This window comes from Pteropus vampyrus, unplaced genomic scaffold (assembly GCF_000151845.1).
Source record: "Pteropus vampyrus isolate Shadow unplaced genomic scaffold, Pvam_2.0 Scaffold324, whole genome shotgun sequence".
Taxonomy (NCBI): domain Eukaryota; kingdom Metazoa; phylum Chordata; class Mammalia; order Chiroptera; family Pteropodidae; genus Pteropus; species Pteropus vampyrus.
This window is the reverse complement of record NW_011889105.1, coordinates 564,537-590,478: the sequence shown is the minus strand read 5'-3', so window position 1 is coordinate 590,478 and position 25,942 is coordinate 564,537. Positions and strand designations below refer to the sequence as shown.

Sequence of the window (25,942 nt, the reverse complement as noted above, 5' to 3'; positions counted from 1 at the left end):
ATACTGTTAGATGCTATAGATACTGTTAGATACTAAAGATAAAGTGAAGTGACTGCCTTTGTGGAATTTACAATCCAGTGTGAGAGACATATAATAAAGAGGCAAATTGATATATAGTAGTTATGTGTGCTATGAAAAAAATATCAGAGTTAAGGGTAGGCAGTGACCCAGAAGACATTTCAGACAGATTAATTAGGGAAAGGCTCTTTTGGGGGGCGATGTTTGAATATAAGAAAAGGAGCCATGTGGTTATCTGAGGAAGAAAATTTTAGAGTGAGAATAGCAAGTATCAAGGCCTTCACACAGGAGTGGCGTTGGATGGAAGAGAACAGTGTAGTGGAATAGAATGAGTAAGGAAGAAAGAGATAGGTCAAGAGGTCAGCGAGACAGCTCTCTAGTCAGGTCATGAAGCACTTTATAGGCTATGAAACAAACTCAGGGTATTATTGAAAGTGTGAGAGAATGTCATTGGAGCTTGGGAATTATTGGGAGTATTTATTGAGAATAAATCTGACAACGTTTACAATGATCACTTTGACGACTAAATGGAAAATAGACTGTAAAGGAGTAAGAGATGCTAGTGGTTTGAATCAATGTGTAGCCATGAAGACGGTGGGAAGAGGTCAGGTTCAAGAGCTACCTTGAGGGATTTACTGATGGATGTTTATAGAGAAGGAGGGAAGCCATAGGTGCCATATACGGGCATGGGGGAGACAGAAACCTCTGGGCTTGTGCAACTTTGTAGGAGTCAGAGCGGGAAGAGGGGTTTTCTTTGGAACTAAAGTTTAAGGTGGATTTTAGACACCGAAACCGTGTCATATCCCTATCTTAAAACTCTTCAGTGATTTTGCATTGAATTATGAGAAAGCTCAAACTTAAAAAAAAAAAAAAAAAAAGAGGCTTATAAGAACATTTATAGTCTTGCCCGTGCTTACCTCTCCAGTCTCATATCTTTCCATTTTTCTCACCTCTCACCACCTCTCTCATCTTGTTCCTCCAGCTGTAGTGAGTTTTAGTTCCTTTCGCACCCCAGTCTCTCTATGATTATTCTATGCCCTTACCGAAAACAAACACATCCTGTTCATCATCTCCTGCTTGCTTGCTCTTTGGCTTATCAACTCATATTTGGGGGCTCAATTTCAATGTCCTTTTTCTCTATGAAGTGCTCTCAACCTTCCCACACTTTTCCCTAACTAGGTTCCATGTTCCCACAGTATCCTGAGAACCTTCATTGGAACATTTAACATGTGTTTTTGTAAAATTCCTTGTTTGTCATACTGACGAGACTTCAGGGACTTGAGCATAGGGACAATGTCATGGCCAGTATTGTGACCAGAATGTAGCAAGTTCTTGATAAAAAAAATTTTTTTGAAAGAAAGGGAGATAGCTTCGAAGCATAAGTTAGATTAGAAAGGTTAAAAGTAGTGGATCAGGGTCAATGGCTTGAACTGCAAGCCATTGAAGGAATGTAGTAGTTTCAGACCCAGATTTCTAAAACCTGACTCACTTTTTGGACCTGAGGTATTTGAGAATGCAGTGCAGTGGGCTATACATGTGAAGTTTGATCTTAGCATCACAGATATGTCCAGTAAGTTTTAGAGACCCTGGTTACTCTTTACAACAGGCCAGGTAAGATAGCTGAGACCAGTGCTCCAGACACTAAGATAAGACATGTAGAAGACAAGATTTGTTTGTTGGCTTTTTTTTTTTTTTGCTTTGTTAAATTTTTTTTTTTTGGACTGGAAGTCTCCAATTCAAGATGTGTAGGTTTGGAAAGATTCAAAGACGATCACAGAATTTTTAAATAAGCGAAATGTTGTCCACTTAACTAAATTCATAGAGCACCCAGTTATCATTTGGCTGCTCTGCCTCAATTTCTTTTTTTTAAGACTATTTTTTAGAGAAGTTTTAGCTTCACAGCAAAATTGAGAGGAAGGTACAGAGATTTCTCATCTACCTCTGTCCCTCACCCATGCATAACCAACCCCATAATCAGTATCTCCCATTGATACCGATAGAGGAATATGTTTATTGTAGTTGATAAACCTATATTGACACATCATACACCCAAAGTCCATAGTTTACCTTACAGTTCACTCTGTGGGTTTGGGAAAATGTGTAACGACATATGTCCATTGTTATAGTACCATACAGAGTGTTTTCCCTGCCCTCAAAATTCTCTATGCTCTGCCTATTTATCCCCCCCATCTCCAGTCTTTGGCAACCACTGAACTTTTTACTTTCTCCGTAGTTTTTCCTTTTCCAAAATGTCATATAGTTGGAAATAATGCAGTATATAGCCTTTTCAGATTGGCTTCTTTTACTTCATAATATGCATTTAAGTTTCTCATGTCTTTTCATGACTTGATAGCTCATTTATTTTTAGTGCTGAGTAATATTCCATTGTCTGGATGTACCACGGTTCATCTAGTCACCTACTGAAAGACATCTTGATTGCTTCCAAGTTTTAGCAGTTATGAATAAAGCAGCTATACACATTAATTTGTAGGTTTTTGTGTGGGCATAAATTTTCAACTCATTTGGACAAATGCCAAGGAGTGCAATTGCTGGATCATATGGTAAGAGCATTTTTGGTTTTGTAAGAAATCACTAAAATGTCTTCCCAAGTGGCTGTATTGTTTTAAATTCACACCAGCAGTGAATTAAAGTTCCTGTTGCTCTATATCTTTGCCAACCTTTGGTGGTGCCAGTGTTCTAGATTTTAGCAATTCCGGTATCTCGATTTAATTTCTATTTTGATGATGACATATGATGTGGAGCACTTTTTATATGCTTACTTGCCATCTGTGTATCTTTTTTGATGAGGTGTCTATTAAGGTCTTTGGCCAATTTTTTAATCAGGTCGTTTGTCTTGAGTTTGAGTCTTTGTATATTTTGATCAACAGTTCTTTATCAGATGTGACTTTTGAAATTTTTTCTCCCAGTCTGTGGCTTATCTTCTCATTCTCTTGACATTGTGTTTCACAAAGCAGAAATTTTTAATTTTAATGAAATCTAGGTTTCAGTTTTTTCGTGTATCGTGGCTTTGATGTTCTATCTAAAAAGTCATCGCCATACCCTGGGCCATATAGGTTTTATCCTATATTATCTTCCAAGAGTTTTAGTTTTGCATTTTATGTTTAGGTCTATGATCCATTTTGAGGTAATTTTTGTGAAAGGTGTGAGGTCTGTGTCTAGATTTATTATTATTATTTTGCATGTGGCTGTCCAGTTGTTCCAGCACCGTTCGTTGAAAAGACTTTCTTTGGTTCATTATATTAACTTAGCTCCTTTGTCAAAAATCAGTTGACTATACGGCCTCAATATCTTGATCCTCAATGTTGAGTAGAATATTAGGAAGTAGGTTTATTCTCATTTTCCTCTGTATAGGCATATTTTGTACACCACAGTCTGTCTTTTCCTAACATCTATTTCTGATGTTTCTTTGGTATTATGTGGGACAATCTTAAAATTTTGTAACTGAGAAATGATCCTCTGTCAAAATTGTAGTAGATGTGAACCACAGTTCTAGCAGAGTTGAAATGCTGGTATAAATGTGTGGAATAAAATGTGATGACTCATAGGAGGCCATTTCACCAATGTACCATAAAATAATTGGACACTGTTCTCCCTCCTGTACCCCATCCCCAGTCTCCAGCCCCAAATGTAAAATATCCAGGTTGTCTCAGCTATTCTTAGAAACGATCAATTGCCATTTTACATTTACCTAACCTACATCTTCAGACAATGAAGAAAACCCTCATCTCACTATTTTGTAGTAATCTATCTCTCTTTAAAAAAAAACAAAAAAACAAGATCTTCTCTGGTAAACTATTAAGAATGTCGATGCCCAGGAATGGATTCTTAACAACACCATGATCATAATAGCAGTGCCAATTTCTTATATACTTATATTCCTTTATCTTCTTTAATATGCATAGCAATCCTCTGTAGTCAAACTACAGACAGATCAGCTTTCAAGAACTTAGGTAACTTGACAAAGTCATACAGCTGGAACATAGCAGAGGTGGAATTTAACCTTTCCTCTCTGTCTGATTCTCCTTGCTAGCATCCTTAGCTGCTATGCTGAGTTTGGTGTTGAAACATACTGGGTTTCCTCAGAATTTCTGGAAAATTCACAAATTGAATAATCATCCTTGAATAATGGAACATTGGATCTATTTTGGCAAGGCGTATCTTTTTGTTTGTTTGTTTTTTGCATACGTTTGATAAAAAGGATAAGAAGTTCCTCAAATTGGCCCATAAATATAATAGTAAATGTTAGAATGTTAGAACTTCCCTAGCTTAATTTAGATTTTCAAAAATCTGTGAAAGAATCTTTACTTTTGGAGTCACAGATTCTCTACTTTTGTATCCCAAAGAGAGCCCATCAGCTTATAGCCTCACAAAAGTTCAAAGTCCAATTTCTTTAGCCTTGAGAAAGATTAAAGAAAGATCTTCTGACAAATGCAAGAGGAAGTAAAATTGTCTGAAACTGTGAAGAGGAGAGAAAACTAAGCCTAGATACTTCCCAGAAGTTCCCAAATGTTGAAGAGCAGATGTCAGACCCATTGCAAGAGATGACTTCATCAGAAATGGAGCAAGACTAACAATGGAGTGAGCTGTTTCCAGTGGTATGCTGGATCCGCCTTCTAACAGCTCATGAAAGCTTATTGTTACACATTCCTGAATTTTGTGAGCGTGGTAGTTTAAAACTGGCCATGAGTATTTACACCATGGAAATTAGCAAACACTGTAAATAAGGGATTTCTTTTTAAAGAACTGGTTTACCAACACATCATTGGCTAGTTAGTATAGAAGTAAGCTCCCTGTCATTGAAACTTTTCAAATAGAAACTCGGTGATTTCCTAAAAGATGTGTTGCAATAAATGGAATAAGGAAAAATTAGAAGGTATCTGAAGTCTTATCCAAGAGTATTCCACCTTATCACTTGAATGCACTGATAATAGTGGTAAAGCCAGTGAAATTTCTGTTATTTGAATTTTTTTTACTGGTGTGTATTGTCCAACATCCACCCCTTATCTATTCCTTATCTGAATTTGCATGTATTTTGCCCTCCTTTAAGCCCTTTCTGTTTCAACTTTTAACAGAAGAGTTTCTATAGCTGTATGGTCTGGTGTCAGACTGCTTGACTTTGAATCCTAATTTGACTGTTGACCAGCTGTTTGTACTCTGGAAGGTTGCCTAGGTTGTTTAAGTCTCGTTTTCTTTTTTTAAATTAAATATTGGTTAATAACATTATATACATTTCAGGTATACAACCTATAATATAACATCTGTATACTCCATCATGTGCCTACTATCTGCAAAAAAGCAACAAACAAAACAAACAAAAATTTTATTTCTTTATCTGTTAAAAGCAAATGATAAAAATACATCTCTCAAATACTTCTGAATCTTAAATGAAGCTAGTCTATATAAAGTTATTAGTACAATGCTTAGCCATGGTAAAGATCTAGCAGATGTCAGTTGTATTTCCACTTAAGGGAGTATCAATTCTATTTTTTAAAATTCCTTCGACTTCTGAACTCCAAATTTTACAAAGAATTTCAAGTAAATATACACTTTACTAAGTTGACTAGATTGTTCTTGAATCTATCTGTAAAACATATTTTTCATGTATTTAATTCTGCTTTCTTATTAACATTGCTGATAGTCACAGATGCAGTCTTATGAGCCACTGTATTAATAACAGTGAACAACATATGTTTTCAATATTAGCAGGCTATTGGTAGCATATAAATTGCCAGTTCATCAGAGACCCTCAGAACTTGGAGAAGTTTAAAAAGAATGACATTGAGGGTTCCTTCCAGTCTAAAGAAATTGATGGTGAAAATATAACAAAGGTGTTTATTTGGGGTGTAAACTGTTCTTTCATTGAGCAAACAGTGATGTGTTTATGAAGACTCAAGAGAAGTGGACACACCCTGAATAGTTTATAAGCAGAATAGCTCATAACCTTGGTATGAAAAAGCACAATCTTTCTAAAATTCCATTACTGAAAAAAATACAGCTTTTATAGATTAGGAAGTGGGAGGCCTAGGTGGTATCCATTGTTTCTGCAGGTATTTTCCATTTTATGTCCCCTCTCAATACTTAGTCATCTTACACAGACCATCATTGAAGTACAGTACATCATTCAGAACTGAAGGTACATACATTTACTATAAATATTTATCTTGTCTAAACTGTGAACATATGTGTTTTTCATCAGCTTCAAAGGTGATGGAAGTTTCTGGCAAGCCCCTTCTATGAATACGAGTGTATGGACTATGTACGTGTTAACACAATTCCAGAAACTAGTCTTCAGTCACAGCTCTGGCAGAGATATTTTCAACATGGTTGACCGTGTATGAGGAAATTATGGCTAATGTGTGTTCCCTTTGCCAATGGGTGATGCCATTATAGAGATTCCTGTTGAGTAAATAGAGCCCAGTTTATAGACCACTTCAGTCAGGCAATTGAGGAAATAATTAATCCATTCTCCTTTTTGGTCAGTGTTGACTGACATCAGTATTTTCCATAGTCTTTGCTTCTTGCATACATTGGGTTTATGAAACAACTATACTAAAATCATGTTTGAAACCTAGACCACTTGAAATATGTATTAAAAATCTAAGATTTATATTCAGGATTTAAGGTTGTGATTAAAGGGTCCTCTGACCTTATTATTCATTTGCAAAAAAAAAAAAAGCTCAGGTTCTGAATATCTTATTTTTCCTTTGGTCTTTTGGTTACTCACCACATTAGATTATCAAAATGAAAATATCACTCGGATATCACCCCTCCTTCCTCTTTTACCAATACCATGTTGGCAAATGAAAAGAAAAAGAAAAAGGTGGTGTAGATATATTTAATGGTAAAGTCAGATTCACCAGAAGCAAAAGTGGAAGGAAGAAACCTAATTGCTCTACTTTTAACACATATGTTTTCCATAGATGGCTGGTTTTCTTCAATTTTCATAATTACAATTTCAGGCAGCATCTCTTTACTCCAGGACAGCTATCCCATTCGTGGGTTACCCATTTCCTATGCATTTCCTTCCTCCGGCCCACCTCTTGGCCACATTAATATTACTTCATGTCACAAACGATATCACAGGTGGCCAGAGCAGGTTTGGAAATAGAAAAAATGAAATAGAAACCTGTCAAGGTTGCTTTGTGCTAAATTAAAGTACTTAGTGAGGAGAGGCCTGAATTCTCAGCCAGAGTCATACTTCTGAAAAATGTGGACATTTTGGGAATCTACACTATTTCTTTTGTGATTATCTCCATTAACCAGGCATTAGCTGGCTAGATATTTCTGATGAGGTTGCAGCAGTAAGCATAATGGCAGTTATGAAGTTGGACATAAAGTTGAAGATATGCCCTCATTTCTAGCATATAATCAATCAGCCAATACTGACTGAAATCCTAGTTTAGATCCTACTTGGTTTAATGCATAGTCTTCTAAGGAATTAAAATCAAGAAGACAAAATTCACACACAGGATTCAATAGTCATCAACTGTTTAGGAGAATTCAGTGAGTAGGGATTGGATTGTGTAGAATAGTGTGTGTGTTTGTGTGTGTGCATACCCCTAGGTTCAGGGAAGGGGATGAGATAGTCGAGAAGGTTTTGTGGGAGGAGATAGGGCCTAAACTGTGCCTGGAAAACTGGGGAGAGGCGGTGAGAGTAGAATTTGGATCAGTCTAGTAGTAGGGTGAATGTATGTAGGGCCTCAAGTGCCAGAAGGAAGTCAGAAAGGTGAGAAAAAGATGCAAATGTTCATAAAGTATATAAGCCCCTATTGTCTATAAAATTGATATTACATGTGAAAAATGGATATACTCTATAATAATGAGTCCTTGAAACTACTCAAGTATGTTTATAACATTCAGCAAAGGCAGTCTCATTTGGAAAAAAAATTAATGAATTCAGGTCACAGTGGCAATTAGAGGTACCTGTCACTAGTTAGCATTTGATTTTGAAGGATGAAGTTTGGAAAGAGATGAGCTTCCGTTTAGATTATACTTCATATGAAAGCCAAGTCATTACTACAAAGCCCTGGATGATCTGACCTCTCCTTCCCTTTAAATTTGCTGCCTTCCATGCCATTCTCTCCCTCATTTACCAAACCTCAGCAATATCCCACCTTCTTCTCTTTCTTCAGTGTGCTAAGTTGTTTTCCACCTTAAAGACCTCGTATTTGCTGTAGTTTGCTGTGTCCTCTACCAAGTCACCATTCTCTAGGCTCCTGGGCAGACCAGCTCTTTCTCATCAGCTATGTCTCAGCTCTACTTCACTTTCGCAGAGACTGGGGTCTTTTTCTGATCATCCCACCTAAAGAAGGATTAACCATCCTATCAACGTTAACCATCTTATCACCCTCTTTAATTCCTTTAAAACATAAGGAGTTCTCTGAATGGTCTTGTTTGTTAGTTTGTTTGTGTCTCCCCTGTAGAGGGGTCCTTAGTACAGGGACCTCATCTGCCTGTTCACTGCCATACTCAGCATGTAGTAGGTGCTCAATAAAGTATGTGTTTGATGAATCAATGGCCGTTGGGTCTCCATTATGCTTAGAGCATACAAAGCTTGTGTCCAAAGTACTGAATTGTTACGAAGCAGGAAGAAAATAGTGAATGATGAAAGACCTGGGGTGGCTTGTGTTGCTATGGTATTATGTTACAGTACATCTCTTTTCTTTTGTTCCTCTGCTAAGTCTTAAGAAGCCGAAAAGCAATACCACTCAGAGGGATATTTCAAAGAGATGAACTTTGAAGGAATAATTGTGTGGGTTAGATGAATGCTAGTAAATTATATCAGGAAAAGCTGCTGATGAATTTATTTCTTGATACGTTTGTATGTTGTAGCCATTGTAGAATGAAATTATAGCACATAATGAGCTAAGGTTTCTGCTGCCCACCCCTTGAAGCCCTCATACACATTTTCCTATGTATGTCACCTTTCTAGACTTTGCACTATTCTTCTTTCCCTTCTCAAAAAAATGCCGAATGAGTGTCTACCCCCTGCAAACTGTAGTACAACAGCCATTGTACTACATTACATTACTTCATTGAAAGAAGATTGAAAAAAAATCTTATTTTTTCTCGTCCATGGGTTTCTCACAGTAGCATACTTCTCTGGCTGACACTGTATAAAACCTACCAGAGTTAGTCCTCATTTATAGCTGGATTGGCTTCTAGGTGGCTGGTTAAGAAATTATAAAGTAGATGTTCTTCGATAACCTCGTGTGGATTTGTAAATGAAATGCTACAATGCCATTTTCTGTGCCATTAATCATGCTAACAATTAAAATAATATGTTCATTATTCTGCTGTTGAAATATATTTTATCATGTTTTTTCAAAAGATCCATGGCATTAGAAGGCAGAAGAGATTTCTGTTTCACTTGCTGTCCCCACATCTATCCTGCCTGCCTTCTCCTGTTATCATGCTCGAGATCTGTGCTGCTACTTTAACAGGCAATCTACCAAATTTCTGTTAATTTTTAATGTATTAAAAAGTAGGTAATTTTCTGTTTCCTTACTATTCGGCAATCTGCAACGTCCAATTCTCCCTCTTTTTCTTTTAGCACTGCAGTGACAACACGCATCCCTGCCAATCAGACATGAATATTGAAGGAGCCTGGAAGAGAGGTTACACGGGAAAGAACATCGTGGTCACCATCCTGGACGATGGCATTGAGAGAACCCATCCGGATCTGATGCAAAACTATGTGAGTGTTTGCTGCGTTTGAAACACCTTCTCTCCTTGGAAGCAAGGGAATACATTGTAGGATTATCAAAAAGGGGGAGAATTACAGAAAAATGCAGCAAACACATACGGTAGTCTGTATATTGCTCCCGTCTTGTAAGAGATGCACTCTCAGAGTACAGAAGGCATGAGATAATGCTTTCAACTTTCAAGTGCCTTTGATGTTTTGACCACAAAAAGCCGATGATACGGTAACAGAAACCCCACCACCTGCTACCCAAAACAACCACTTTTCTCAACAGCTCATCCACAAGCTAGGCAGCACTCTGTTTCTTTTATGGAGAAAAGTATACTTAGAATGTTTCTCAAGTTATTCTGCTGATTTCTTTCTCTCTTTGCCTCTCCTTTTTTTAAAGGACACTAATGATCAGCCTCCCAGTAGTCCTTAGGAATCAGTGAATTCTTAAGAAGGAACCACAATTCCAGGACTCGTGAAGAACATAAGATGAGCACAAGGTCACAGAGCAAGCAAAAGTGCTGAAACTCAGTACTTTCATTGAAAACTCTGGTTTTGATACCCAGTGCAACCGTGGTGTGTTGGGGGAGGGGGGTGGGTAGCCAGTTCTCAGACACTGGGGCTGTTTTTTGCCCCATGGGCCTCCAGTCCCCTCTACCGCCATGATAATCACTGCCTGGCAATGCGTCATGACCCCTCTGTCTTCTGCTCTCCAGAATTATCCCTTCCATCAGCCTCCCCTCCTTAAGTTTGGTGAAAAGTGCCATAATTGTCTCCCAATGTGCCATTCTCTTATCTGTTCCAGATTCACGTTTCCTGATACCTGGTGTTCTCCATAAAATATTTCTTTTGTTACCAAAGAGCCTGCAATGACTCCCTATTATCTGCAAATAATAACTCTCTGATTCCTGTCAGGGCTCAGCAGAAACTCCTAGTGGATCCACTCACATCCTGTCTTCTGACTTCTTCTCTCACCTCTTTTCTGTTGACAGCTGTTTCCATGCACGGACACTGATATCAGTACATATCCACTTTGCTTTTACCAACATCTATTTTTTCATGAATCCTTTTAATGACAAAAGTTTGGCTGTGTGGGTTTTCCTAAATTTCATGTTTGTATTGAAAAAAAATTCTTATAATTGGTGATTTTCTATCAGCTGACAAGTTTCTCCTCTTATCCTTGAAGATAAAAGCAACTCTAAACCATGGTGAAGTCCACTTCCCTTTACAGGACTCATATTGACCCTGAAGGGGGAAAGTCATAGGCCAGGGCGGGAAGGATTGCCTCGTGTTTATGAAAAAGTCCCACAGAGAATCCTGGGCCATAACTGGGAGGACCACTTCTCAGATTTTTCTCTTCTGTGTTCCAGTTTATGGTCATTAAGGGAATGACTTCAGCAAGCGCAGCCCATCTCACTGTGCCCTGAGCTGGCAGAGAATTCTGAGATAGGCCCTGCCCCTAGGCTCCCTCTGCACATCAGCACAAAGGACTTGCCATCTCAGAATGACCGCTGCCTCTCCCTCCTGTTTGCTCTTCCATAACTGGTGGACATGGCAATGGCCCTGAAGAATGTTGTTTCGACTCTCTCATAGTGGACGTGGGATGGGAAGGCTTGGTTTCTCTGCATAGTGGGAATCACTGTGTGTTTCTCTGACCATCTCTCCTCTGGCCTTTCCCTTACTCGTGAAAGTATTTAGGTAGAAATCACCATATATTCTCTCTGGTGTTTCTTTCTCATTTGCTCAATCTCACTTACTTTATGACAGTTAATTTCTCTTAAATTAATTTTCTTTTTTGTCGCTCAAATTTGAAAAGCCTCCATTTTATCTTTGCAAATACAATACTTCCAAATCACTTCCTTGGTACTTCAGTGGAAACTACCACTGCCTCCCACAGTCACTCATTTTTCTGACCTATGAAAACCTTCCCTCACACAAGAACACCCAGTATCAACTTACATTTTCAGCTACTTCTCCTCTCCATATTCTACCCGCAGCCCTTTTTGTTTCAAAAATTCATCCAAGAAACTTTACAAGTTAATTTTCTACAACGAAATATTGAAACAATTTTCCCTAAATTAGATGATTTTCCCTAAGGTTAAAAAAAAGAAAGAAAGAAAGAAACTGCAAAATCATTTTGTTCTCATTTGAACAAAACATTTGAATGGCTGCTCTCCTCCTTCCTCCAAGCACACCCAGACAAACTTGTGTCTCTTCACGACATAGAATTTTAGAGCTAAAACGGAACTTCAGTTCAGCCTCCTCATTTCACAGGTTAGAAACTGAGGCCTGAAGACTAAAATGAGTTAACCCAGGTCCTATATAGAACTCCAGCCACCTGTCTCTTAGCAAAGAAGTCTTTCTTGTCATATACAATGTGATTTTTATAGTGTGTTCCTGCTCTCCACTGCATTGGAACGTATTTGATAAACTACAAATAGCTTTAACTTAATTGTGATCGCATTCTTGGTTTTTATCATTTTTTCCTCCTTGAAAGAAAACTCTAGAATTTACTTGTATAATTAGCAGTACTGGTGCCCTCTCAGTTTTCCTAATGTCAGAGCTGTGAAGAGTAGAGAAAAGCACATTGGATGGGGTGTCGGGTGACCTGGGTTCCAGTCTTAGTTCCACAGACAGTTTGTTTCATGCCTTTGACCAAGTTACTTAACCCGTCTAGGGCCTCTGTTTCTTTATACATAAAATTAGTAAGTTATACTAGCTATATACTCTCTTCATTCTTTAATGACTGCTAAGGGGGGCTACATGGCCCCCTTTGTAAAGAAATCAGGGACTTACCACCTTTGTATGTAATGTGTATTTTGTTTAATTCCCCTTAAACAATTCAGACCCTATGTGCCATAAATTATTTTTAGAAAGAAGAGTTCTATCTATAGTGACATAAATTATTTTTAGAAAGAAGAGTTCTATCTATAGTGACATAAATTATTTTTAGAAAGAAGAGTTCTATATCTATAGTGACATAAATTTGGTTTCAGAGATATTTTTGCCTCATTTTGAAACCTTGACATACGATAGACATTTGTTCATTATTTTGATTGGTGCACAAGACCATTGGGTATTAGCAGAAAGTCTGAATTGTAGACTCTTTTATAATAGATAAGACATCTGAAACCAGACAATATTGCCTAATAGAGATCTTAAGATACCTGATATAATGAATTTCTAATACTGACTTTTAATTGGCCTGCCAATTACTTGTGAATGATTTTTGTAATAAAAAATCTTTGAATTATGATAGGGAATTTACATGCTCAAGGAATGAAGATAGAGAGTCCACGGAGAATAAATCACTTTGCTTCTAGGTAGTCCAGGAGTACTTCACAGAAAAGGTTGTAATTGAGGGCATATTTGAAGAAATTGGGTGAGGGGCCAGTTTTTGGTCAGAGAGGAAGAGTGTTGGCTAGAATAGACTGGGCATTTCTTTGGTGTGTGGAGAATATTTCTTCATCTTAAGAGGGAAAAAAATGATACCGGTTATTACTGAACAAGGCATCCTGACACCACTGAACCACGAATGTATTATTTAATCTAATTACTCTCTTGCAGAAATGTGTTTAAGAATGTATGAGCCTTCAGGTTAATGGCTAATTAATGACCGTCTGTCTCTTTTCTCTCTCTCTCCTCTGGCCATAGGATGCTCTGGCCAGTTGTGACGTGAATGGGAATGACTTGGATCCAATGCCTCGTTATGATGCAAGCAACGAGAACAAGTAAGGCCCAAGTGTGCGGTGGCTGGTGCCTGGCTGCCAAGGAGTTTTGCTTTCTGCTTTTGCTGAGGGAAGAAATTTTCTTCTTAGAAATGCTTGGTAACAAATGATTCCTAATTTTTTCAAGATAAACAAGTATCTTTCCACTGAAGCTTCTAGATAATCAAAAAGGGACGGTCCACATTGTAAGAATAGTTGTAGATTGAAAGAGAGAGAGAAAGAATGAGAATGAGATCTCAGGAGAATGACCTAACATTCCAAAATCTTGAGGGTACTGGGGATGTTGCCCTTCAAGAGATAATTGACCTGTGACCACTTTGTTTAGGGATACAGATGCCAAAGGGAAAGAGAAAACAAAGTATCCCCTAAAAGAGTTAACTCTACACTGTCAAATTCAACAAATTTGATTGCATACTATGCCTAAAGTCTCTTTCTTCTTCTCTGTAGTGATTATATTTTCCGCTGATGTACCTGAAATACTTATAAGGTTTGCCACACGGGGAACACATTACGTTTCTTATCTCCACAGTCAAGAGCCATAGAAACCCATTTAGCCACAGGTACACTTTCCAGTTAGTACACTAGATTTTGTGAAAGCAAATAAAAATGCACAACTATTTGATAACATAGACTATTCTTAACATTCTTCAGAAAGTAAATGGGAGTGGTATTTCTTGCTCATGATGAACTAGATTCTTTAAAAGATTAGTAGATATTTCTAATCTCTAGATCACATTAACTTTTTTTCCTTTTATTGCAAAGCTCTTCTAGGGTAATGCTGTCATTTAGATACTATCATTTGAATTTTTATTTACATGTTTTAGTTTGGGATCACAGAAGTTCCAAAGAGAGGTGTTGTGCCCTCTTATTATGTATTGTTTCCAGCCTGCATTTTTCTTTAGGGAAAAATTTCTCAGCTTGTGTTTGATTAAGTCAATAAGTTTAGATAAAACTATATGACCTACGTAATCGCGACTAGGGCATATGAACACGAATTCATTTTTTCTCTTTTTACTATCTACCATGAAGCCTCAAAAAAGTCACTGCAGAAAATATGCTGTTTGTTATTCACAACTGAGTAAATATTACAGATCATATTTCGTGGCGAAAGCATTAATATGCAAAATGATGTAGATAGAATTCTCCAAAATTTTCTGAACAGAGAAAGGGAACTAAATTAAACTGGATAGCGGTTCTCAACCTTTTTGGCATCAGGGACCGATGTTCCTATGAGAATCTAATGCCTGATGACCTGGGGTAGAGCTGAAGCAATGATGCTAGTGCTGGAGAGCAGCTGTAAATACAGATGAAGCTTTGCCCTCTGGCCTGCCACTCACCTCCTGCTGAGTGGCCCCGTCCTAACAGGCCACAGACCGGTAGTTGGGACCCCTGGTCTAGGTTATAATGTTTAAAGTTATAGTGAATTTCAAACAAAGGATTATAATTTGAGACAGTGCGAGCTAATGCGTTTAACCTAACTTGCAAACTAGCATGAAAAACACTGAGGAAGAAACTTGAAGCTTCAGTAGTTAAAACGTCATCACTAATAAATTTCAGTACATAGTCTATTCTGCTATAATGTGATATATTCATTCCTAAAAAATATTTGCACTCTGTAAAATCTAAAATCACAGAGTAATAAGAAAACAGAGTTGGAGCTCAACACTCAAAAACCTCATCAGCGACCACGCAAAATGATAGGGACCTATTGAAAACAATAGCCCAATATTATCCATATAGAGTGGTTAAGAAATATATAAAACTACAATAACTATGACACTTTATCTTGAGAAAGACCTGAAGTTTACTTGTGGAAATGTGTGTGCAATTACATCTACTCCTACTCACATGCCTGCCACTCTTTGTGCAAAAGAAAAAGAATAAGAGAGAGAAAAAAAAAAAGATAGTTTGAAATTTTTACAAAGAACAGAAAATAGGAAAATTGCAAATAAGCTGAGAGGAAAAAGGGGACAATTAAGTAGAATGGAGGACACCCACCAGGATAGCCTTCAAAAGCATGGCAAAAGCATAGCCTACAAGCAATTATGAAGTGGAAGGAGGGTAATCTGAAATATATAGGAAGTAGCAGAACCCAAAGTGGACAAGTGAGGCCCACTGTGCTCCTGTGGTATGTAGTTCTGTGTGTATTGTGTATTTCTACAGGGCTTAGTGTAGCTAGGTGCGTTTTCTACATTCATCTAGAGTTTGGGGGACAAAATTTTGCATAAACATGAAAATTTTACATTATGTTCAAAGTATTCTCTTAATATATCAGTCAGTGTTGATTGATTAGGTCGATTAGACATCAATAAAAGAATTGTATTTTCAAGACAAGCATCATGGCAGAACTGACAGTACAATATCCATTAGCTAAATTTGTCCCATCAACAATTATATAGACAAAAGAGAAACATGAAAGCTATAGGAAAGTCTAGATCATGTTGACACCCAAAGTATCCTTGTACAGGATGTCAAGGGACAAAGAGGGACTATAGGTAGAAAATGAAAACATATTGTGCCCTGTAGTGAGTTCTATCTGAATCTACATGTGCTGAGTTTTTGCAGTGAAGCTCTCGGTGGTGGTGACTGTTCTTCAAGGATGGGTCTCACCTGTAACTAACTAATCACAAAGTCTATGTAAAGACAATTCTTTGAGTACTGACTTTGATGGTTTTTTTAATGTCTGCCTTTTAAAAACTATTCTTTGTGAGGATTCCTTTTAAACTTGACCACTCCCCAAGACCTTTGTTCAAGAAGAATTGCCATGGTCCTGCTCACTCTGGAGTAGTCCTCTGTGTCCTTTTTTGACCCATTCTAAGCACTGTCCATGGTTCATTGAGTATCAGTGTGGGTTTGATTATTAGAGGACACAGGTATTGTTCCAGATGTGTACTTAGGTTTGTAGTCTAGACAGTGAAATACGGCATTTTCAGAGGTGCAATACTGTCGCATCCTACCTCTGTTTTATGAAAGTCAGCAGTTACCTGGGCGTCAGATGTCCCTTTATCTCTTATCAAAAGTGCTGCCTGATTTTTTATTTTCTTTCTTTCTTTTTCTTTCTTTCTTTCTTTCTTTTCTTTTCTTTTTTTTTTGCCATTCTTTAGCATGTATTCAGGCATTTAGGGTTAATATATCCTCTCTTCATTAGATCATAATTATAGATGTGTTTAATGTGTCTGTCTTTAAATGTGACTCCATTGACAGATAATTCCATTTGAATAGAGGTCACTTGGCATCAGGAAATGAGTGGGTTTGTAGTTTAGAAGAGCTGGCTTTTAGCCTTGGTTCTCCTTGATTACCTTTATAGTCTTTGGATCTAACTACTCTGAGCTTTAGTATTTTATATTCTCTAAAATGTGCATAATAATACTTCTAAAGAGTAGCAGTGAACAAAACAAAACAAAAAGTAGCAATGAAATATTTAAGCATAATAGGTACTAGATAATCATAGCTGTTGTTATTATAATTGTATGTTCTATTTCTTTATCCAGTTCTTGATAAATAATCAGTTAAAAACTATAATTATCTGAAAATATATATGCATATAAACATTTCAAATGTAAACTAAGTCTCGGAGGTCTTCATTTCTAAGTTTACAGGTTTAGTTAGGACTTTCAGCTTCTTTAGGGGCTGGGAGCTATGAATGGTTCAGTCTATGGTAAATCTGCTTTTCTTTAATTCCATTTCCCCAGCTCCCTGGATGGAGCACAAGTCCTTGAATTTGATGTAAGACAGTGAAGGGGAGGGATTTCTAATCATCATCAGAATAAGGAAGTTGAGGCATATGCAGTGCAAGTGCCTCCTCATTGTACTATCTGACTAATAGGCTACAGAGTGTATTTGGAGTTATTTCATACTTGGCTGTATTTGTTAATTCATTCAACAGGTGTTCATTGATACCCCACTTTGTGAATGGCACTGTGCTAAGTTCTTGGAGTATGCTAAGTTCTTGAGGGGTGAAATAATAGAGGCTGCTAACTAGTAGGTTGAGTTGGGAGATGACTTAGTAAGGTGCAAAGCCTGAGAGTTTTTACTGCTGAGAGAGAATGTACCTTTACACCTTTATGCAAATCATTTCTCTTAGCCTTACATGATTACATTTCTAGTCCCAAAGCTTTGGGGTGAAGTACAAAAGTTATAAAAATCCCTTTCTTGTCTCTTTTTCAAGTCCCCAGATAGTAGTATGTTAGACCTAAATAACTGATGCTAAAGAAATAGTATTATTAGAGGAGACCATACAGCTTGTCCTCTCGTTCAGCTTTGCCTCCATTCATTTTAGCTTGCTGAATAAAGCTGACTGCATTGTTCTAGGCTTAAAATAGAAAATGCCACCCTATAAATGAAACAGCCTTCTGGCATTTCATACCACTAGTCCTATTTCTGATAAATTATTTATTAATGTCTGAGTTAGATTGTCCCTTCCCGAGGATGCTTCTTGTTAAATGATCCCTCTGCTCAAACATCATAGCAACATATTCAGTGGGAGATGAGACCATGGCATTGTATTTTGAATGTGTGATTTGTGGACCCAGAATCTAATTCCTTTTCAAAATAGACCAACCCACAGGTTAAAGACTCATTTTCTAAAAGAAATGGATTTTTCATTTTGTTTCTTATCTTTGTTTCTTAGAAGATTTAACCAGTGTGGATGGAAGCATGTTCTTTTCTGGCTCTTTAGTCTCCTTTCACACATAATTTCTAGTTTTAAGAATTTTGCCATGTTGCAGAAACTGAAGTGTGTGCGTGTGTGCGCGTGCTCTTATTCTTGCAGATGAGGACTGTTGTCAGGAGATAGTGTTCCAAAGCAAAGCCAGTGAATGTAGGCAGTTTTCTGATTATACAAAAATATTTTAACTCCATACTAGAGGGAAAAAAACACACTTTAGATCTATGACTTTTTAGCTCTATGACCTTACTGCTTGTTAATGTGGAAGCATTATTTCTTCAGACACAGGATTTAGCCATATATGTTAAGACAAAATTATCCTACAGCTAAGTAGGTCATACAAAACCTACCAAAGAAAAGTAAGGCCATTATCAGAGGCTGATTTGTTTACTAAATATTTTCAAAATTTTTCCTTTCATCCTTTTGCAAAATGACATTCATACTACATAGTAGTTACCACATCAGTGATTATTCAATGAATCTATGTAACGTTGACTCCAAATGTACAGACTAGATGCTGAATATGTACAAAACAGACAGCTGTGAAAATATATGACACTTTTCATATATAGCCATAGATTTTATGTCCATGAAAGAACCTGCAATGAATATTTTAGAAAATGTATTTCTATCATATTGGTTCATGATGCAGTGTGTTGAAATAACTAACAATTTGGATCACCTTCTAGGTTCTGGGAAGAATATCCAGGTGCTGGGACCTCACAGAAAGTTGTAGCACAACAGGAAAAGGCTTCTCTCAGACCAGAAGCCACCTTTTCCCTTCCCCTCAACAGCTATTAGTCACTAAGTCCTGACAGCTCTCACCATCTAAGTCCTCCTCTGCAATAGCTCTCCAAGGACATAGCCTCCCCCCGCCACCCCCGTTCCATCCATCCCTCCACACTAATCTTCTGTTAGTCTACCCTCCTTCTCTCACCTGAATCCTCATAAAATCTCCTGAACGGTTTCACTGTCTCCGGTCTCACCCCATCCTGCTGAGTGATATTTCTGAACCAAAACAAGAACATTACAATCCTTTAATATCTTGACATTTTGTTAAAAATACAAGGCCCTTCATGACCCCACTCCTCTATCATTATTAAGTCTGCTCTGTTCTGTGTGTCCACTCCTCCTTCCACTTCATTAGCCTGACAGGACTTGTAGAATTCCCTGAATATGCCATAACTGTTCAGTCTTCCATCATCTGCACCTGCATATTTCCTCCTCCCTCTTCAACTCTTGTTGGCTCCCCCGTCATGCCTTCTCTCGCCCTCTCTCATCTGAGCTGGCTGCCCTCCATTGAGTTTTTACAGCACCTGTGAACTTTTTATAAAGTCTTTCATGGTGTAAATGTGATTGCATTTACCCAGGTAGGGAATAGAGAGGCAAGAACAGATACTGAGAAGAGAATTTTCAGTTTAGTTTGGGATATAAAATATGTTTGCTCTTAACAATAATTATGCAAACATTAATCTTGATTGGCTCATTTAATGAATTAGCAAAATGTGTCCCAAACTAGTAACTTATTAAATGGTGTGTATGTATACAGTGGCCCTTGTGCTGCATATCTATTTTTTAACCTTCCACCCTGCTCTGTGTTCCAGAAAGCTGATCTCTAGGGACTTGCATTAATGGGTTCCTTTGCCTCCTGGGTTCCAATTGGGTTTGTCCAATGGCAGACTCAGACAGATCAGTGGGATGCAGAAGAGTGTAGAAAAGGTATTTATTCGATGTTCACTCCTTTCTGGGGCACTGGGGATTAGCTACATTCTTGAAGGTCCTAACTCCTGTCAGGTGACCCTAAGGTAGACCTCCTACGAGCTATCCTTTGTGGGTATCAATAACCACTTCCTTCTCAAGGGTCCTGAGAGCTAAGAGTTTCCCAGTGTTGCTAGTATGGAACACTGCTCTATTCTCTATTCGTTTACCCAAATGCCACCCACATCTTTATAGGAATGAGTTCCTCGAAAAAAATTTTCTCACCTTACCCAATATAAAGGAGCCCCATATTTCTCGACTGGCCCTTGACTGACACAGATATGTTAGTCCTTTAGCTTAGAACCTTTGGTAGAGTAAAGAAAGAAAGAAGATACTTCTATTCATAAGATTTGTCTAAGTGCCCGTTTATTTTCTAATGAGAGCTGAATAAATACGAAAAATAGTCACCTAACCTAGGATTCCTATACACCTCTTACCTGAAGTGTAAACACTCATTTTTATTAAGCAACGCATTAATTATTCCAGGGCTTATGATTATGATGATGCAGTTTTCAGACTCCTTCATTCTTCCTTTTGTCAATTTCAGGGTATTCTCAAGAAATTTTGGGATTTAATCTCTTGGGGCTCTCAATAACGGTTTTGATAAAGGATCTGATTGATGCTATAGGTTAAAGTAAGGTTTTGGTATAATTTATGCTAACCCAGTACTCTATTGCCATGAATAATTGATAGTTTTTTCAATTTAAATTTCTTATTTAAAAAACAAACTCACAAATTCCTGAGGCCTCTAAAGCAGATGGAAATTGCAGTAAGGGAAAGAGATAAGTATCCTTTTTAAATAATGGATTAAGCATTTGAGCAGGATTCCCAGACAGGTGTATTTATTTATCTTTCCCTTTTAATCATCTCCTTTAACTGAAGACTTTGACCTTTATATTTTCTCGTATTTCTTTGCATCCAGAAATATTTAAAAATTAGAGCATGAAGACCTTGAGAAGTTAATGCTAGGAGTATTTCAACATCCCTGTTTAACTTAAACAAACTACCCCAAAAAATCTAAGTCTATGGGGATTACTATTTGACTATATTTGAATGCAGTGTTAGCAGATTAAAACGAGCACATCTGCATGTTGTCTCATTTACTGTTCACAACACCCCATATTCAAAGAGAAAGCCCAGAGAGGTGAAGTAAAGTACCTGATGTCACTACGTGAAAGAGTCAGAATTTGAGCTCATTGTTCCCACACCATCTATTATTTACCTGCCTGGCTAAAATAATCTGTGGTCGGGTAGATAAGAAATTAGTTCTTCTATTAAGCATATGCTTCAGTAAGTTTACTACCATGAGAGAACTGTAGTCACCAGAATGGTGCATCACTACGATCAATAGATACTCTATAGCCTGGCTCTAGCAAGTGCTGGTGCTCATGGCCCTGTTTCTCCCGAGAGAGAGGGTTTGTCTGCAAAGATTGCCAACACTTTATGTACATGTGACTATGAAAAATGAACACCATGTATTACAGAAAATGATTATATAGATCTATTTTCACAATGATATTGTTCTATGAAAATAAACAAAGGTTACTCATATGAGACTAGAGGGTATATTTTTGGATCTTACTCTAGCAAGGGAGCCAGCTACCTTCACTTGAAGAGACTTGAAGGCAGAGACATAGTCTTAAAAAAAAATAAGTGAAGGCTTCAGGTGTGGTCTGATCAGAGGTTGGCATGTGAAAGCTGGAGCTTGGGTCTCTGTTCTCAAACAGTTCTACTAATATATATTAACAGGGTTATTTATGTTTTTTAAATTAAATTTGAATGAGTATCAGGTGGTCATTATGTTTTGAGAAACTATGTAAAAGTGCCACAGGTATGGATGTTATTAAAGTTATTAAGGGTGATGATAATTAAGTGATAAGATAAAGTTTTAGTCTAATTCTCAGAAGGCAGGTAGGTAGTTTTCACATTTCTCTACACGAAGATATGGACTGTTTTAAGTTGGAATTATATAAACTATTTCCCAAAGTTTTTGTGCTAAATGACAACCCTCGAGAGTATAAGTTTTATTATGATCATCAGGAAATGTGGCCTGTGAATGAAAGATTCTCTGTAGGAGGAAAAGACTGTGCCCAAGGAGAGCGTATGGGCATCAGAAACTCCTACCCTAAGAAGGGTATGGAGTCTTATATCCTGCGCTGGGGAATTATGGTGAATTCTCTCACCTATAGAACACTGGAAATAGCTCAAAGAAATTGAAAAGAGCAGTTAACTACTTGTAATTTTCCAGCAGATTCTCCTGAATCCCTGCTTCCTCTACCACGTGTCCTCATCATGACAAGCTGCCATCTCATGAATTTTAGAAAAGACTGACCTTTGTTAGAAGAGTTTACCTCTTCCTATTTTTAGATATCCCTACACCATCTGCATATAATTTACATATGCTAGTAAATGCATTTGAATTTGCATGAATTGCAGATAAAATACCTTGTGGTGACATCCTGGGCCAAGATTAGCTGACTGCTAAAAATTTTGTACGACCTTTTTGCTTTTGGTTGGTTTTTCCTCCCCTGAGGTTTAACCTTACAGGATCATACCCGCTCCCATGCCTGTCCCAATTACCAAATATAGACTCTCATTTTCTTCCCAGCCCTCCAGCAGCCCCTGTATCAGGTTGTCACAGATCCTTTTCTTTTTCCACTGTCCTATTACCTTGATCTTTCCATAGGCTCTAGCATGATGTCGTCATCATGCAGAGAAAAAAGCACACATTTGTGTGTAGTAATTGCCCAGTCTTGGCACCTGTTTACAGAGTTTATTCTAGGTCATCTGACTAGAACTCAGATTATTCAATAGTTTTAATTGCGACTTATGTTAATTTTATTGCATGTCTGACTCTTTCATAAAATTTGTGTTTTTTTCCTCAAAGAGTAAGTCCCTTTAATGCTTTAAAAAAAAAAAAAAAACAGAAACTATTTGAAATGAAAACAGTTGATTGGCTTTTTAAATCTTTTATCTACCCATTCTATGCATCACATAGGAATATTGTGGGAGGTTGGGTAATAGAGCATCTGAGAAAAAACTGGGATTTGAATGGGAAAATAAATCAAAGAATTAGAGGATTTCTCTTTGTTGAAATTGAATTCAAATGGAAGATAAAGGGGTCCCCAAAGTGAGGGACAACCTCAGAAGCAGCTCCACTCATAGCCATACATTTGCCTTATCATATGCCCTTAGTAGCATACCATTTATGGTACACTAGAGTCCCCTGTTATTGTGACTGTAGTTCTTCCCAGTATAGGGATGCCACAGCAACTGTGCTTAATTCTTCTGTAACTTGAATTTGTATCAAATTGTTCAGCCCTTATGGGGAGTATTACTAGTGGCATTATTATGGTGGAACCACATTCTACAACATGGATATATAGGGACAAGACCCATTTATTTCGCTGTTATATTAGTAGGAGTGTGTTCATTTGTATTTTTGAAATCTTTGCAGCTCCAATGCAAATACGAGAAGGTATTCAGATAAGCCATTGCAAATTATACAAATATTCTTTCACATTTTATGATCATGTGTACTGTTTTTCTATTAGTTGATTCCATTTATCATCATCTAATTTCCTCATTGTGTTTCTGTAAGCTTGTGTTAGAATCCCCACTGTAAAACTTATTTCAATTATAAGGGACACTAACTCATGTTTAATTCATCCTGGTTGAAACAGAATACTCATAACTTCTTCATTTCTGTCATGGTTTTTCCTTGACTTTGATTAGGCTGTTGTTTCTTCTTGTACTGAGAGTAAATAAACTTTGTTAATGATGGTACTCACATCTTAAATTCACATGTTTTTCTTATAAGATGTGTAGGCTTCTGAAATCTATATGAATATAACATACATAGATTTGGAGTGGAACAGGAAAATGTGTATTGGGGAGGGAGGTTCAAGTAACTGCTAGATAAGTTGTTAAATAAAATCAAATGATCCTTTTATACACTGAGAGAATCGAGCAATACCCTGTAAAAAGCATGCTCATACTGATACATGGACAAACACTGCATGTTGTTCATACTTGAAAAGTTATTGCTATGTGGTTATAATAATTTTTAAAACTCGATACACACAAGCTACTTATTTGGTTTTCCTGTGAGTAGTTCTGCAGCTTTGAGAAGCTTGGCACATGATTTGGGCAGTGGAGTGGAGAACAACTTTGCCCCCCAAAGAAACCTCGGCTGCTTTTGCCTTGGGCGGCTATAGACTCAGCCAAGTCCAAATAGAGTTCAGCAGGGTCAGTATATGTTTTTCATGAGAGAATGAGAAAAAAGAGCTAGTGTTCCTGTTCCCTTGACTGACTTTAGTCATTCCAAGTCATATCAATCTTACCTTCTCAAATACAGAGGAACCGTCTACTAAGAATAATAATTTTTCTAGAAGTTTAGACTTCACAAAGGATTTTTACGTAGATTCTCACTTGTCTTGTAAAAATTCTTATCAGATAGGTAGTAAGTAATTGTTTTGATCTCTCAGTATCTGAAATATTTATATACAAGAAATGTTCTGTCTTAGGAGTCTTGTAGAAGAACCAAGACTTCTCCAAATGGCAGCCAAAAATGCTAGATATTAACTTGCTCATCCTCCCTTGCTCTAGTCTAGGACACAGGTTATGTGGTCTAGATTCTAAACACCAGTAGCACTTGTGCAGGCTAGTGACAGAAGAGACCAGGTAAGCGCTCACTCACTTGCATGTGTTCTTCTCCCCCTCAGCAGACCTTTCCTTGAAGAGAAGCTAGATGTTCTTCATCTTTAGTCTCCTTGCTTGTTCTATGCTCCCAGCAATCCTGAGCTTCCCAATATCTGTACATTGGTTAGACATTTATGTAATTTATATAATTGCTCTTTCTCTCCTCTGCCTCTCCATCTAGCCAATACATTAATGCTAACTGCATTCCCTATGCCATGCTCCCCATCCCCATGACCATCTATCAACTACTAATTTGTACTTCTTTAACCCTTCACCCCATTCTTCCAGCTCCCCCAACCCTGCTACCGTCTGACCATCACCAGATTGTCATCTATATTTGTGAGTCTGTTTTTGATTAGTTTGTTCTTTTTGTTCCTTAGATTCTGCATATAAGTGAAATCATATGGTATTTATCTTTCTCTGTCTGACTTATTTCACTCAGCATATCAACCACTAGGTCCATCCTTGCAAGTGGTATGATTTCATTTTTTTAATGGCCGAATAATATTCCATTGTATATATGAATCATAATTTCTTTATGTAATCACCTGTTAATGGGCATTTAGGTTGCTTCCACATCCTGGCTATTGTAAATTGTGCTGCTGTGAATATTGGAGTACATAGATCTTTCCAAATTACAGTTTTGGTTTTCTTTGGATAAATACTCAGAAGTACAATTGCTGGGTCAAAAGGTATTTCCATTTTTAATTTTTTGAGAAACCTACATACTGTTTTCCATAGTAGCTGTACCAATTCGCAATCCTACCAACAATGTATGAGGGTTCCCTTTTCTCTGCATCCTCACCAACACTTGTTCTTTGATTTATTGATGATAGCCATTTTGACAGGTGTCAGATGATATCTCATTGTGGTTTTAATCTGCATTTCTCTGATGATTAATGACCCTGAGCATCTTTTCATGTCTATTGGCCATCAGTATTTCCTCTTTGGAGAAGTATCTGTTCAGGTATTCTGCCCATTTTTTAACTGGATTGTTTTTTGTTGTTGAGTTGTATGAGTTCTTTATATATTTTGGATATTAACCTCTTATCAGATGTATCATTAGCGAATATCTTCTCTCAGTCAGTCGGTTGACTTTTTGTTTTGTTGGTTTCCTTTGCTGTACAAAAATTTTTAGTTTAATGTAGTCCCATTTGTTTATTTTTTTCTTTTGTTTCTCTTGCCTGGGGAGATATATCCAAAAAGAAATTATTTTTCAGAGAGTTTACTGCCTATGTTTTCTTCTAGAAGTTTTATGGTTTCAGATCTTACATTTAAGTCTTTAATCCATTTTGAATCTATTCTTGTATATGGTGTAAGAAGGTTGTCAAGTTTCTTTTTTTGCATGTATCTGTCCAA

The 25,942-nt window shown here is 37.3% G+C and overlaps 1 protein-coding gene across 3 annotated transcripts in view; it reads left to right on the top strand.

Annotated features, from left to right (window-relative positions):
- The window catches only part of PCSK5 (proprotein convertase subtilisin/kexin type 5), a 421,776-nt gene that overhangs the window by 106,805 nt on the left and 289,029 nt on the right, over nucleotides 1–25,942 (top strand). For all 3 annotated transcript variants that reach the window (XM_011377895.2, XM_023521942.1, XM_011377894.1), the window contains exons 4-5: nucleotides 9,593–9,736; nucleotides 13,385–13,461. In XM_011377895.2, coding sequence (XP_011376197.1) covers nucleotides 9,593–9,736; nucleotides 13,385–13,461 — 221 coding nt within the window. The remainder of the gene's footprint in view (nucleotides 1–9,592; nucleotides 9,737–13,384; nucleotides 13,462–25,942) is intronic.